The sequence below is a fragment of the Ptychodera flava genome, chromosome 1 (assembly GCF_041260155.1).
Source record: "Ptychodera flava strain L36383 chromosome 1, AS_Pfla_20210202, whole genome shotgun sequence".
Classification (NCBI taxonomy): Eukaryota; Metazoa; Hemichordata; class Enteropneusta; family Ptychoderidae; genus Ptychodera; species Ptychodera flava.
The window spans coordinates 40,261,261-40,278,145 of NC_091928.1; the positions used below are offsets into that span (position 1 = coordinate 40,261,261).

Genomic DNA, 16,885 nt, shown 5'->3' on the forward strand with positions numbered 1-16,885 from the left:
ACAAGTCAGTGATCTTCATGGCAGTACGGGCTGTGTCAATGACCCTTTTAAAATCCATTTGGAAACTAAGGGTACTCAACTTCTAAAACATAACATTAGAAGTAATTCACCAAGATAGAAAAAACAAACAACACTAGTCAGTGATAATGTGTTTATTCATTTTAATGTACCACTTACAAGACTTCAGAGATGGACACTTGACATATTTGGACTAAGTTGGAGGAAATACCTTGGAAAAGAATGCCCCATTGACATCTTTCAAATCATGTGATCATTTTTGACCAATCAGAGGATAGCTTTATATGAGTAAATTAAAACCAGGACACTGTTCCCTTCATTCCATGGATTACACAAGTTTTTCAAAAGCAGGATATACTTTAAGCATCTGATATAGATTACAGTCGCTATATTTAGTGTATTGTCGTGTTTTCATACATTAGCTTTTCATTTTATCACCAAAGAAAATATACACAAATTCATCCTTCAACCATAAATAAGTTCTTGGAGTGGAGAGAAACCATATAGCATCCAGCTTTCAAAATAAATATTATTAATGTACTGATAATGTAATTACTCACAGATGAAATTAATTTTTTAAGTTACACACAAATTGACCACAGCAATTAGAGTAATGAGTTTTGCACTCATGAGATGTTTAAGTTAGAGATTAATTATGTTGCTTATGGACCTCTGGAGTTCATTTCAGCTGATTCAAGGTGACAGTCTTCACAGCTGTATTGATAACCAGCATTGCAATCTACATCTCTAGGAATGTATCGGTGGCTTTACAAAATGTCGATATTACAAGTAATGTTCCCATTTGATCTCTGTTGCCCTCTGAGATTTTGCAATTTATTCATCCAAGAAATGTCACCTCACAAATAATCATCAACATGAGAAATATCTTTGCCTTTCATAATATCGGAGCAATGTCTTTCAACACGTGTTGAACTTTGATCACAACTACCATACTTTCAGACGCCAATTGACCAAATTTTGGAATATGGCCAAATCCAGATGACTGGTAACTTTTAAACGTTAAACCTTGGTGAACATTGGAGATGTATAGAGCACATCTAGGTTACCAGACACCTTAAACACAATGCAGTGTAATTCCCATAAGACAGTACAGACACCAATTTTGACCTTGGCTTAATTGTCCTATAGCCAGGTAGAGCCTAGTCTGGTAATAATTTATAGATACAGTGCATGCAGACAGTGATTTTGGATTGATTCCAAATAGATTACCTTGATGAGCAATGATAATAAACATCACACACCAGGATCACACTGACAATATCTTCCAACTTTTATGATCCACGTCTCAAATTTATGCTGAGGTAAGCATCTGTGTGTTTATCTCATCCCTGTATACATGCAAGGGTGAAACTTGATTTAGTTTATTCCTGATTCTCAGATGCAAGTAAGCCGTTATCCCTGCTGCCCATTTTGCCAGGTATAATCGTAGTATGTACATTGTCATCACCTGTCACTATAAGCGTTTGCCGATCTGTCAAACTATTGAAGTGTCAATTCACTTACTTATGTAGCTTCGGTTCAACCAAAATAGTTACGGTACTGGAACCACTTATGGTTTGCCCGTCCCCTTGTATGTGTATTTTAAATCCGATATTCATGTATGTACCAATTCAATAAACTCAGAGTTTCGACATCTACTTCAAGATCTTGATTGTGACATCTTCAAGACCATTCACTTTCAGTCTGCGAGAAGGGTAGTCAAATAGTCAAATATCTTGACATATTGTTTGAGCATCCTTCTGAGAATATCTATCTTTTGTCTTTGCAATTGAAGATCCTAATTTCCCACAATGCATGTGTGCGTAGTTTTCATCAAAACACTTCAAAAGCCAATAGAACATATATCACATAGTTTTATACCTCAGGAGATCTCAGAGATATCAGTCTTGTAGGATTTATTGTACTGATGTGAAGGAATTAGATTGACGTGTATTATTGTCAACCAATTCTGCCATCTTTGGTCTTTGATCTTTGGTTGCAGTATGTTACACAATTAACTTACGCACACCGTCTCAGGTCAATGTCTGTTAATCACTGTCTGATGTGGTTACATATCCAGTCTTCACATCTCACTATGTTGGACTTATGTTCAGAGGAACAGAAAAGTAGGACTCCAGTTTTAGTATTCATACATGCCGGCAGATTTCAATATGATTTTGGAAGGAGAACAAGAAATTATAATTTACAGGAGAAACAAAAACAATAGAAATGTTAATTGAATCTTAATATAAAAACACCGAGGGGGAGATGGATGTGGTTTGGTTTTCACTTATCGACTGTTGTGGTTGACCAGTCAAGTGGAAACCAAACAGATATCTGATAACAGGCAATGCAGAACAGTATCTGGTCAGCGCTTTACCAGAGTCAATCATGTGATGAAAATATGACCACCGCAGTGACAGACACAAACCAGATTGTAGTTTATCAATGTGCTCTTCACTGTAAGTGTTTGGTAACAGTTGACAAAAACCCACATCATATTTTACAAACTCTATACCTTACTGAGGAAAAGTGCAAAGGAACAACACTTGTACCCAAGAAGTGAGCGTTCTTGTTTATCACCGAAGAAGTAAATAAAATAATGCGTTTTGGTGGATCTGACATTTTTGTTGATATGCAAAATCATTTTTCACTTCAATTACTGCAGGATTGCTCATAATTTGCCCAAATTTAGAGTCGACACCTAAATTTTCCACCCACGGGAAGTTTTAACAGCAAAATGACTTGCAAATCAAATTTTATGCCATATTGGCTGCTCCTCTGCCTTATCAGTGAAACAATCCCATTTTAATTTCCGTCACACTTGAGGCTGTCAATTTTCGTCCAGGGGAATTTCACCGCAACTTGACTGGTCTGACAATGATTTGTGAAATTCCACCTTCTCCGAGACATTCTTCAACTGAGGGTCTAAATTCCTCGCGGCTCAAAATACTTGGATCGGTGGTGTTTTAATCAGAACAAACTGTCAAAACAATGGAAGACAGACTTTGTTTTATGAGAGGAGACAGCCAGACAGACTCTCTCCATGGGTGCTGTGAGGAGAAATTCGAAAGCAGATAGTCCAACGTGTGGGCAATACGTGATGCCAGCTGTTGCTATGTCAACTGACTGTCAGCTGTTACCATGTCAACATCTGCAATGACGCACATTCCCAAAACTATCAACAGAACCAAGTCAATATCACATAACTTTGCACAAAGATGTGAGCTTGCAGTAGTCTTAATTTTAGACTGTAAAGGGCATTGTTGTGGTGTGAGAAATTTGCCGTCTGTATCCGTGAAGTGAAGTTGGTACATAGCAGTGTCAATTTAACGTGTACTTTTGTCCAATTGCACAGCTGGTTGCCAGTAACAGTGTGTTTGATTCACAGTTGCTTGGAAATAAAAGGAGTTGGAGAATTTTATTTATCGGCAATGAACCTGGATACGGCGGTAATTTCAACAAATTGATGAAATTATGACGATAACAGAAATATTTCAATTGCGGAATGTGTGAAGATCATTTGTTAAATCCTTAAAGCTACATGACATTTTTAGAGTTTGTCCGAAAGGAAATTGAAATTATCAGTGTAACACATTTTTGATAGATTACAATGATGATTACGATTAACGATTAAGTGATAGAATTCCTTGTTTTGAAAGAAAAAAACAAAATTCTTGGAGTTCTTGACCCCCAAGAGAGTAATGTCAGGAAATGAATGAAATTGTACGTTCACAAAGTTGATTACTTCGTCTTCATCTTGACCGCACATTGTCTGGCAATTTTTCCATGGCAGACTGTTTCCATGGAAACTACCTCCTCAGAGCCAGGGAGATTGCAGACGGAATTGAAATGGAAGTCTTCCGGAAAATTAGTCATTCTTGACTGAACAAAATAACGTTTAAAATTCAACAAAGGTTTCAGCAACACTTTGGTTAACTCCATCATCTCTTGAGAAGGAACTTTCTCTATTCCGGGTTTCATTCCAGCTTGTATTTTCATCCATTGAGATATTGAGAATAATTCCCTTGAGGCGATGAAGGGCTTCACAAAAATTGCTCATCTTAAAGGCTTCCCAGAACATACATTTTGACTCTTTCGAAAAGCCCTTTCATCAACATGGTTTGGCCCAAATCCATTGTTATCAAGGGTGATTATGGAGCTGTTAACCTATAAGTTGGGGGTGAACAAGTTGTTGAATGAGTACTGAAAATCCTATTGAGTTGTTGTTGCAAAATGTACTGAACATGCTTCAGCAAACGGGATCGTAACAGCATCTTTGGCTAAAAATCGAGTGATAAGGAGTTACATGTACTACAGTTACACAATTGTCTTGGCGATAAGCGTGATTTTCCTGTATTTGTGCAGTTTCCACAACTCATTATAGCTTGAATTTAAACAGTAGAGATATAATAGCATACAGTAAATTGTTTCTTTGCATTCTGACCGAGGGATTGGTCCAATCATTGTACTTCTACTAAGTAAGTCATGTTGACTAGTCATGTTGTCATAACATTTTCAATCGATTCCTGATGATGCTGCAATGAGATAAAAAGTTTTGTCTTCTGTTTTTAGAAAGACAACCATGGATGTTGTGAAATACCATTGTTGTGTTGGCTTTACACTCAACAAGCATAATTCTCTTATTTAAATATTTATCTTGTCAGAATGTTTTTGTACCTCAATTCTGTAGTTTTTTTACGTTACAAGAACACTGGAAAGAAAGAATATCAAGTAAAAGCCAATACTTCACAAAACAGCAGAGACGATAATTTTATTCATTTCATCTGCAGGTGACCTGGTAGGCAGAGCCATGCATTACCAACAGAGTTCAAGACCAAGGTCAGCATCACCAACCAAGCACAACAGTAGTAAGACTTGCATAACATGGAGTCCCAGTGCACTTCACACATTGTATTACTACATGAGATGTTGTCAGTTAGAATACAGTGAAAACCCCAATATGGATCCACCTACTGTGCAGCTTAACCCAGAAAGGTAAATAATAATAATCTTGTCATTGGTGTCTTTTGCCAAAGAAAAAAATGTAGTTTGTTCCATTTTTTTCAATGGTTGGGTCTGTAATCATCAGCTCAAGATAACACAGATTGCTCATAACTGCTTTACAAATGGTTTAAAGTGGAGTGATTATATTCTCCATAATTTGCCACTTGGTGGCAGCATACCCATGGATGACTGCAGACCCATTATACTGAGAGAAATTGCAAAATTATTTCCACTCAAGATGTTTTTAGGGATGAATTGTGAAAATATTCCCATCAAGAATGTTCAATATGTTATGTTTGTAATTTGTGTTGCAGAGATGGGAACATAAAAACAATTCACCACAGTTTTGGAATTGCGGTATCTGTGTACATCTAATTTCTTTGAAAATGCAGAACATGGGAAAGACTATTCCATTGTATTCTCTTGTGACTAAATTTTGGAAAAAAATTCACTTTTCCCGGTTTACTCTCTCTCTGCTAGGCCTTATGTGATTCTACCACCATTGGTTGAGTGGATCCGTGTTGCAACAGCATTTTGTGAATATCGTCACAGCGGAGTAGTGGATGCCGATGACGTACGGCAAACAGCACGATTGCTTCTACCTGGCATTGATAATGCTCCAAGGTCTCTCAGGTAAACTATCAACAGAACCCAGTCAATATCACATAACTTTGCACAGAGATGTGAGCTTGCAGTAGTCTTAAGTTTAGACTGTAAAGGGCATTTTTGGTTTGAGAAATTTGCCGTCTGTATCCGTGAAGTGAAGTTGGTACATAGCAGTGTCAATTTAACGTGTACTTTTGTCCAATTGCACAGCTGGTTGCCAGTAACAGTGTGTTTGATTCACAGTTGCTTGGAAATAAAAGAAAGAATAGAAAAAACTTCTCATCAGAAAATAATAAGTGAAAACAAAATATGATAATCATCACTCTGTTTACAGTATTTGCTATGGCATTTGTTTCAAAATGCAGAAAGATATTAATTGAATCAACTTTTGGTATTTTCCTGTCAAAATAATCATTAATTTCTTACAATTCATACTTAAACTTAATAAAAGATTGGGTCATGAGTCCCGATTAAATGATCATATTTTCACTTCCTTATAATTGCACTATAAAACCATATATTTCTCTCTCAGGAGAACATTGGAGTTGTGAAGGTGAAACTGGCTTTATATATTTGTTTATGTATGCTTTATGAACACATTTATACAACAATCAATTCTATGGTTTATTGACACAGGACGGATGAGTCTATCTGTTCAAGTCGTCATCTAGACGCGGCTGCGTGTGCCGTCAGCTTTCAGCAGGACTTGGCGTTCAGAATGTTGTCGTGTGGAAGGACAGACCTGGTACCACAAGCCATTGCTATGCTTGGAAACAGTGGCATTAATACCATCAATGAACAGGTATGCATTATAAAAATTTACAGTTCCAGGCTTTAAAGAACTTTGTGTCCTCACTCTTCACAGCATCAAACATTAGAAGGAACAATAGTAATTCAAGTTGGTGTATTGTAATTGCAAAGATGCAAGTACAGCTATAAAAGTGCCCTGTAATTTTTCTCAGATGAAAGTTGATTAACAAAACGACTCTGCATCATTGAGACAAAGAACTATTTCCAGGAAATGCATTATGTTCTAAGCATTAAAATTCATGCAATTCTAAGATAGCATAGTATAACAAAGGCTGATTATGATGCTGTGAGTTGTGGCATTTTGTTTTTAATCTTCTTTCTTTGACAGGGAATGACACCGTTGATGTTTGCCTGTGCCAGAGGTGATGAAGCCATGGTACAAGTTCTCATAGATGCACATGCTGACCTGGATATCATGGTAAGTATGGAAACTGGATTGAACCGGTTTGGACCAGAATAAACCAGTTCTAGGAACATCAGTCTGATATTGTTTATCGTCATTTACTGATAAATCTTGATTCGGCAAACTTACTGGTTCTATAACGATTGCAGAGTACAGTGGATATCCAGGGACATGGAAAATGTATTAAAAACTGTGATTTTGCAGACTTTATGGCAGATATGACATATCAAATATTTTTATTGTTGTTGCAGGTTCCAGTTAATCCAAATCAGTGTCCCTGTGCCCAGCCTGCTGTAAAACACTGGACAGCGCTGACCTTTGCCACGGCCAACGGACACATCCCTGTAGTGCAGGTAAGAAAAGATGCAAATTATAAAGTCACCATGGTATCCTTTCCATTCCAATAACTTCCATATGATGGATGGTTTTGAAACTATAACACACACTACACTGTATCAGATATAACTTATATATTTCATAGTATCAGTTACTCACTGTCAACTTGCATGCCAGTATGTTCACAGCTTACCATCCACAGGAAAAATTACTGTTCACAATGCAACCCTCAGTGGTTCTAAAATATTTGTGTGTTCTCTCTTTAAACACTTTAGTTGTTGTTAGAGGCTGGTGCTGATGTTGACGGAGCTTTAGATAGTAGTCATGACAACCAGGCTGAGTCTCCATTACAATTGGCTGCTGCTGCAGGTGAGAAACTTTATTTTCTTCTCAGGTACAATCTTTCACAAAGTATTAAAGAATTTCCTGACTTGGAGTTTGCAGTGCATAAGAACACATGCTATGTAAATTTAACTCTCAATTTTGGGGTGCGGATGGTGGGGGGGGGGGGGGGGGGGGGGGGGTATCCATTTTCTCAACATCTGTAATCCAGACAATCAGACATTCTTCTGACAATAAACTTGGTACTGAAACTTGCTTCTGACATGTGAATTGGACAACTATGTAAATCATTTTCAGTAAATCTACGTGTGAGAGATTCAGGACTAATAATGGCCATGAAGTTGTGCCCCATCAAAGTATTGCATCAACTTAATATTTTGCCAAAAATGAAAAAAGCATCCAAATCAAAATATATTTATTGATAATCATTATGTTGTCAACATCTTTTGAATCCATCCAACATAAGTGTTAGGTTGAATTAGACTGAAGTATCTTGAAGACTGACTGAGATATGTCAATGTCGCCCTCTACAGGTCACTATGAATTGGTCTCATTACTGCTGGCCCGTGGTGCTGATCCGTACCTGTCCCTGGACAGAAGTCACTCACACCGAGGATCTTACAACTCCTTTGCATTAGCTGCAGCTCATGGACACAGGAATGTTCTCAGGAAATTACTCTCTCAGCCACACGTTTCAAAATCATCAGATTTCCTCTCGTTGGAAGAAATACTAGCTGAAGGAAATGATGATGGCTTTACCTCAAAAAAAAAATTTGACAATTCCAAAATGAGAGATCTTGCTCTCCAGGTTAGTTTTCCTTTAGATTTCTCATTCAAATTTATCATTGCATGAAATCATGTAAGGTCAAGTTCAATGTTGTAAGGTCAATCATAGTGTAAAATTCATAATCAAATTTAACTGTGATATCTCATTCAGGATATGTATTTCCAAACTTTATGAAAAGTAATTCAATCCCAAATTTAAGAAATATTGTTAATTCTAAAAAAAAATTTGTATATAATATTCACATTAGATTCTTTTCTTGCTGTATGTAAATTTAATATTCCTTGAAATGATATCAACTGCATGTTATGAGTATTTGTTTGACATTCATCAACCCTTTGAGCACTGTAATTTTTCCCCCCAAATAGCAGGGCAACATTTTATCAATTTTTATGAATTTGTCTGTAATTTTTTCCATGACTTTGGACCAAATGGACATAAATTTTTATGGGGCTGCACTTTTTGACCAAAATTTTGGGAAAAATCGGAAAAAAAATTGTCAAGATCTGAAAGAAATTGTTGGCGTTGTATTGTATAAATGCAACAAAAATCGACTTTGGCACTAAAAGCCAAAGGGTTAATGCTTTCCATAGTGGATATCTCTATTTTCATGTCAAAAATACAAACCTACTGCCCCTGATTTCTGTCACTGTAAAATACCCACTGAAATCACGCTTGTGATAAAAAAAATCGTACTAAATTTTCCATAATTTTGATGAATATTTTACTTGCATATTTCAGGAAGCAATGTACCACAGCTGTGAGCATGGTTACCTTGACGTTTCCATGGAGTTGCGTAGTTTAGCTGTTCCGTGGACGCTACACAGTTGGACAGAGACTCTAGCCACGGCCAAACAGCTCCACAGGAAAGCCATAGTGCAGTGTCTACTCAGAGATTTCTGTTCCATCAAACCAGATGAATACAACAGTGAATTCTGCGATGATGGACTTCCTCAAATGTTTGAAGCATTCAGACAAAGCAAGGTATGTATACATAGTATGACCCAATAACATTGTAAAGTATTTGACGATACTCCAGTAAGTGATGCAGAGGTGTTCAAAGATCTGTTTTCTTGTGAGACAAGATAACCTCTATGTGAATACACTGTTACTTTTGAGTGAATCACAATGACCTTCAGAAACCCTATCAGTTACCATTGATATTGATGCTGGTAACAAACAATTAAGATAAAAACAAAAGATAAATTTCATATATGTGTGATGGCGCTGTTCAGAGAAGTGACTGTTGACCACCGGTCGGTTTTGTTTCAGAATGAAGTCATAGCCCAACAGCTAGCGTCTATCTTTTGTACAGTTTATGGTTTTGAACCAATTCCAGAAATAAAAGTAATTAACTACTGTCCACCAGCAAGGATTGGTAAGTTTCTTTTTGCTGTATGAACATCAAGAATGCAAATGTTTAGGTGATTGTTGTGTGGAAATACGCGTGAGAATGTATGAACCTTGATTTCCAATGTTGTTAGTTGTTGTCGGTGTTGACTTTGCCATCACAAATATGACACTATTGCGCCTTTCTATTTTGATGAATAAACCCAGAGATGCTGGTAGCCCAGCAAAGACTGGTATATGATGAACGAAACTCCACACACGGCATTATTTGATCTTTCAGAGTTTCAAAGAATTGATCCTAGCTGCTGTGTAGAATACATTAGTCCAGACTTGATACCGTAGAATACATTACTAGACACTGAGAGCAAGATCACTAAATCTTGAGAATAATATTTGAAAGCATTTCACATGAATTCAGCAAAATTCTGACCAATGCAGGAATAAAATCTAACCTTGTGTGGAATATTTCCACAGGTAAAGTTCTATTAGCTGTAACTGTTACGTAATTTCCAGTGTTTTTATTCTCCCGCAAAAAATTGTGTCACCAGTTTTCCATCCTGTCAACTCAATCTGTATGTGTGTAATTTGCAGTGTCATTGTTGACAGCTCAATTCTAGTCCGGACCAGAATTCATTTATCAACAATAACATTGCATGTGGTGTATGATGCTCTGTTGACAAGACATAATACTGAGTATTTGTCTGTACAAAACAGAGTGACACATAATCTTCGATTTTCCTTCAGATCCACAATACGTCAATAATCCCGACATGTCTGATGTGACCTTCATCGTTGAAGGACGTCCATTCTACGCACACAAGATCATCCTGGTCACAGCGTCAAAGCGATTCAAAGCAATGCTGTCGGATAAATTCTGTGAGAGTGGTCAGCCCTGTATTGAAGTCAATGACTTCAGGTATCATGTCTTCAAGGTAAGATCTGTCTCGACATCGATGAACAAATTTTCTTTTTAATTGGATAGATAACTGCTGAGTGTCAAGTTGACAAATTGTCATCATGAAGACAGTGCAGAAGTGTTACCATGGTATCTTGCCCTTACTTGAAACTTAAACTTGAGGTCTAAGGCCTTGCCTCGTGCTCTTGACAGTTGAGACTAGAGTAGAAATGTCACTTTGCACAAGAAAGAATTCCACACTGTGATGGAGTTGTGATACACCGGGTTGTAACCATTTGATGATTGGTTTTGAAATAGATTTTGATGTAATTGGATGTAGGGAAAACTCAGACCCTGCTTTGCATGGTGTAGTTGCCATCATTGACAACACAATTAATATTTCTGATGGTTATCTTCACAGATTGTAATGGAGTATCTGTACCATGGTGGGACTGACAACCTTGTCATTGATGAAAGAGATGTACTGGAGGTAAGACTATACAAACAAACACACTCTTTCAGCTCCATGTTTGCTACACTGTATCTATAGTCTCTGTCCAACAATGAAGAGCCCTCAATAGTCTGGCCAAGTAATGTGCTTACACTCATTTTGCAGCAGAATTTTCTTACTACAGTGTGCCAGCTCACAAAGGTTGGCTACAACAAGCTTAACTATTGAAAACAGATTAACGAGGCCACTTTAGGTTGTAAGTAGGCGGCTGTGACCATATTTTCACAAAATGATCAAAGTTTTAATCTGCTGTCAGACTTCCAGTTTTTTTGCTCACAAGAAGTGACTATATGCAGTGTTATTGGTTCAGTTTCTCAGCCTGGCTGCATAGCTTATGTTCAAAGCATTATTGCAATAATTTACATGTGTTTTCTGAGGTTCTTATATTAGCTAAACACCAAATTCAGATGATTCCTTGGAGTTATAATACCTACCATATTTGTGCAGCAGTTAACAGATGGATTGTTGTTTCTCTCCTCAGGTAATGGCCGCTGCTAACTTCTTTCTCCTGGAGGGCTTGCAACGTTACTGTGAAATTCTGTGTTCCAAGTTGCTCACTTTTGAAAATGTTGTCAAGTTCTACAAACATGCAAAGGTAAGATTACTAATAAAAACAGAAAGACTTTGAACAGGTGTATATACAAACATTTTCTGATAATAATGGTGACTCAAGTTGAATTCAAGGTCATTACAGCAGAGGAATGGTAAGGAAAGTTCAATTAAGTCACGTAGTTGTGAATTCAACTCTTCATGCTGTAATTACATGTTTTGTTCAGCTGTGCAATATCAGTATGATAATCCCAGTGACAGCTCTCAACATTACAACATTTTGATTCCATTTCAAAAAGATGCTTTTGTGAGGAAACATTGTGCAATTAAAATGAAAGCATTTGTAATGTCTCCTTTTGATTTTGTTCAGAAAATCTGGTTCACCAAAAACAAAAGCACGTAACAGTTGTACCATAACCAAATTTGTTGATCAGCATTTGGATTAATATTTCAGCTGATTTTGTAAATGCAAAACAGAAATCTTTGGATTTACTCATTACAAGTCCTTTGTTTTTCGTTTTATTCCACAGCTGTACAATGCCAGATCTCTCATGGAATACTGCGAGGGCTACTTCCTTGCAAACATGCCGGAATTGTTAGAGAAGAGCGATTCCTTCAAGAAGCTGGTCTTCAACAGCAAACTGCAGACATACGACGTCATTCAGGGTCTGCAGCACACACTGACACACAGAGTGTTGCAAAGACAGAGCACCATAGTCTAGAATTCAATTTATCCACATTATTTATTTATTGAAGTCACATGAACTGTTGCCATAGAAACAAACAAGGAAATGAGTCAAAGAAAAGTTTGTTACACTCAAAAGTACATTGACCTTTGTGATCTGTACATGTGTAATGTTGTGTTTTCTGAGCATTTCATACCAAGATTTTGTGAAATATCTATATCTATCTTAAATCCAAATATATGCGGTACACAAAGTAATAACTGCATAAGAGTCAAGACAGCAGCAAATCAACATAGAATTTGTCAGAGTTTTTCTGATCCGCTCGAAGTTATCTTCTTTTCAGTCAGAAACATTCTTTCGCAGCAAACCAAAATGTGTATTGTTATCAGTGTATGGAAATGGCAAATTGAAATTACCTTAAAATTTTGAAAAGTATTTTATCTCATTTACAGTGTTTTTAAATGTGCTGTGATATCTCATTTAAAGTGTTTAGCTTTTGCTTAACAACTGAACATGTATTTTATAAACCATTGGGTGTCTGCTATATTGGCAGAAAACATCATTGACTTTTTTGCCGGACCCCAATACCAGTCAGCAATGGCAGTAAAACACATCAGTATTTCTGTGTAGACAGTTCTTTCCGATTCAAGATACCTCCTGAGTTGGTGGCAGTTATGTTCTGCATTTCAAAAAACGGGAAGATGGCAACGTAAAGAACTTTTTACAGAAACTCTTTCTGAAGATTATATTCTCAAAAGGATGTATTCTCACAGTGGCAGCTATTTCTGTGAAAGCTCTTCTGTTTCCAAACCTATCTGATGATATCAAAAATACATTTTGAAAATTGCACCACTGGTTTTCACTCAAATAAACTCTCATGAAAACATTGGTTTTTGCCGTGACATGAAAATTCGAAGATAGATCTGTGATTATGTTCAAGTAACTGTCAGAGTTATCACCAAGCACAGACAAAATATTTCTACAATATTTAAATCTCAAATTTTGATGCTTCAAGCACAGTATCTAGTTCTGCCGCACAAATACTTTTACAACTACTCTGATTGACGGTCCCTTTTGGAAAAGGAAAAAAGGTCAATTTATGTAAGTGTAACAACAAGGGACAAGAATAAGAATATCAAAAACAAATGAAATATAATTAAAGTACTATTTATACACTCTGGAAATACAGTTTCCAACCTTTTGAAATATCCTGTATATAGAAGTTTGAAAAAGGCACTTTTGTTTCCATGACGACTAATTCTTTTTACTCAAAGTAGTGCCATTGTACAAACATTAACGCGTCTGTCATATTTGAACTAAAACAACTCTTAAAGCATTATGAAATGCTCTGTGCTGATTAAAACATTTATAAAGTGCAAAGCTAATGATATTTTAGTGACATTGTGTTCATCTTGAAGTCTAGACTGAAAGATCCGTCGCTCAAGGATGCTCTCTACACTCCCCTCTAAGACAGTAAGAGGGGGAGCGTAGAGAGCGCCCTCTAGCGACGGGTCTTTCGGTCTACTAGTATCCTGGAAAATTAAAAAAACAATCATGTTACCAAATGTGCAATTTGAAATATATTTCTACACTGTAGATGTTGTGTTTTGTAGACTATTATTTTTATTTTGTTCAAAAATGTAAAGCTTTTTAACAATAAAATTTGTTGTTCAGTGATATTTCATTTGATTTTGTCTTATTATAGTGGATTTCAGTTGGAATTTCAGTTGGCCTTAGAATACCTTATAGTTTGTTTCCAAATGCAGTGACGTGTCTGCAAATATTGCCATCTTGTGGCTCATTAGCAAGAACATTCAAGAACAAAGAATACAATATCTCTTGTGTATGTGAGGTGTATAGTATGTCTGTTGATAGTGTGTGTATAGACTTACAGCCCCTCTGTTGATAGTGTGTGTGGAGAGTCCACAGCTAGCTCCTCGTTCGCTAGGCAGCTCAGATTTCTGCGAAGCGCCCTCAACGGTGTACAAAACAAATTGAGGCGTTGTAAGCCAGGGAAACAATCACCCGGTGAAAATGTTCTCAAGTATCCAGTTCAAGTTGGTTGTTGTGCAACCGTTGAGGAGCTGAGAGTGTCTGTAGTCAGTCAGTGAAGTTAAAATTGCCCCGTTCACGATTTCAGAAATATAACTGGGTTCCTGGTGAGAGCACTGCCGGCATACTCAAGTCATTATTACTACAGACCCATCTGCAAACAAAGTGTAAAACCGGGGTCAGTCATTATATGCATGATATCGTTAAATCTGTGCTGACCTATTAAATCTCAGATCAAGTGTTGTCCTTAAAAGTAGCCTGGTAATTTAAGAAAGTAGACGGTTGGACTGCGAGGGAGCGAAGCCACCGAGCGGCGAGTGAACGTAGCGAACGAGGAGGAAGCGCGAGCTCTCGCAAGGCGAAAAATGAAATTTTAGAGTGGAAATGGTGATCTCTGGTGGCACCTGAAGAGGCATTTGACTAATCATTGAATATTTAGCTGAGACTGAAACAGTACTTTTATTAGACGTGGCTTATATTCAATTCAAACAGAAAATAGTTAAATAAGTCAGGGACCACGTCAAAAGACGGATGTCGGAAAAAAAACTTAATTCTTTAAGTTTTGTCCCACTCCTTGAAACTTAATTGATGAATATTTATCAGATGTCCACATTATTTCTTTACTGTGATAATTCCAATCATACTTAAAACACAATCAGGATGGAAAATTGAAAATAACGACATTATTCTAATGAAAACACATGTACTTTTGTTAAAAAAACATCGGTAAGCTAATTCACTGTAATGCCTATGTAAAAATGTCTATTTCAGACAACTAGAAGAAAAAGTTTTCCAGTTGCAATTACGGCAAAGTAAGGAGCAAAATATGTAATTACATCATCATTTTTAATAATTCTCGACCAAATCAAACTAGATTATCGTTTTTGTCGGATGAAAAACTTTTTCAAGAATTTAGATTGTTATCCGACACCGATCTTTTTACGTGGTCCTTCGGTAACATACTCTATCGATGAACCTTATTATCTAAATATGACACCCAATAAAATGAAATATCCTGACACACCCTTGATTTTAACAGTGCGTATAGACGCAAACACGTATAGTGTATAGAGGCTGTCAGAGAGAACAGCGTAAAACGGTCGGAAACACAACTGCCTGTGACTCTGTAATTAACGATCGGCAACACACATGCCTGTGACCGTGGATTCTAGTACGTAAAAATAATCAATGAAAATAAAATACCCATTCAAATAAACAGTTGGTTCTAAAAAATTCAGTTCTAGCTCATTTTTTAAATCTAGAAAATGTGTCGGTATTGCTTTTAGAACAACTTGATTTGTTGAGAAGATTTTCATAGTCGTAGTCGTTGGCAGCCAGCGCGGCGGCGGAAAACTTGCTAGCCACTCTCGTGAACTTCGAATCGTCGATCAAAATCACATCTTTTCAGTGCTTTTCTCTCACAAATTCAGCGAAATTTTGAGTTTTTCATACATAAACTAAATGTATTGTTGGAATCAAGTATACCTTTTGAACGGGCTTTCTTTGGGAAAAAATATTCCATCGGCAAGGTGCCAGTGGCCGACGCCACATTTCTTTTTGAGGCCATCGTTAAAGGTATACTGTCACCTGTTCCGATTTTACCACAGTTACCATGGAAAGAGAAAATCTAACCAACCAGAGATTTTAAGCGGGTGGCCGCTTTTTATAAACAGCGCCCTCACATGGGCATTGTGAATACCAAGGAACGCCACTTTGACCATCTATGGGCATATTTAGATTAAGGTGACTGTATACCTTTAACAGGTTAAGGATGGCCAAGATGACCTTCATACTAATCAAACCAGCCAAGATGACCTTCATACTGATCAAGCCAATCACGCTGCTCGTAACAAAGGCAACACCATAGGCGCGTCCATCAGCCAATCACACCATTTAACAACTTAGATCGGGCTCAAAAGCCACAAATGGGTATTCAGAAATTGTTTATGTTTGTGCAGTTCCAAGTGGTGAAAGGGATCGCGAAATTGCTAATCGTACGTGTGCCGTAGCAGTGCGATTTCAAATCAATAGGTCTATAAAAATAATCTAATTACGCTAAAAGTAGACGGGAAAAAATGCTAAACTGGCGGATTATTTACCCGGCACCCGGCTTCTAAGGACAACGCAAGTGCTCCTTTTTCATCTTGATTTGTACTCATGGGATATGTAAATAATTGAAATATTATCTCCTCATCCAACCAGAAAAAAAACAAAAGTTTACATTGCTGCGCTAAATATCTGTTCTGACATTGCATGTCTGAAAGACGCTCTCCCTTTGCTGAGTACAAAGTGTGATATATATATATCTATTATGGCTTTAATATGTCTCTCTTAGGTTCTTCTTGCACCAAAATTAATTAATTAAGTTTCCAAAACTGTCACTCGTAGAACTGTTCTCTTACCTTTTCATATCGCAATGCCTTGTTATATTTTCATTGTGAACACTTTGAGTTGATTTATGAATCTTTCTGTTACAAACATTCTACAAACTCTATCTTCACGGTCTGTCTGAATAGCGATGTACCTCACTTCATTC

General features: G+C 37.0%; 1 protein-coding gene across 2 annotated transcripts in view; it reads left to right on the forward strand.

Moving 5' to 3' along the window:
- Nucleotides 1-13,976, forward strand: part of LOC139137121 (ankyrin repeat and BTB/POZ domain-containing protein 2-like) — an 81,711-nt gene extending 67,735 nt beyond the window's left edge. For both annotated transcript variants that reach the window (XM_070705092.1, XM_070705084.1), the window contains exons 4-16: nt 4,812-5,016; nt 5,506-5,658; nt 6,268-6,433; nt 6,770-6,859; nt 7,096-7,197; nt 7,456-7,549; nt 8,056-8,330; nt 9,048-9,290; nt 9,579-9,684; nt 10,401-10,588; nt 10,973-11,041; nt 11,544-11,657; nt 12,142-13,976. In XM_070705092.1, the coding sequence (XP_070561193.1) occupies nt 4,832-5,016; nt 5,506-5,658; nt 6,268-6,433; nt 6,770-6,859; nt 7,096-7,197; nt 7,456-7,549; nt 8,056-8,330; nt 9,048-9,290; nt 9,579-9,684; nt 10,401-10,588; nt 10,973-11,041; nt 11,544-11,657; nt 12,142-12,333 (1,977 nt within the window). In that variant the 5' untranslated portion in view covers nt 4,812-4,831 and the 3' untranslated portion in view covers nt 12,334-13,976. The remainder of the gene's footprint in view (nt 1-4,811; nt 5,017-5,505; nt 5,659-6,267; nt 6,434-6,769; nt 6,860-7,095; nt 7,198-7,455; nt 7,550-8,055; nt 8,331-9,047; nt 9,291-9,578; nt 9,685-10,400; nt 10,589-10,972; nt 11,042-11,543; nt 11,658-12,141) is intronic.
- The last annotated feature ends 2,909 nt before the right edge of the window (nt 13,977-16,885 follow it).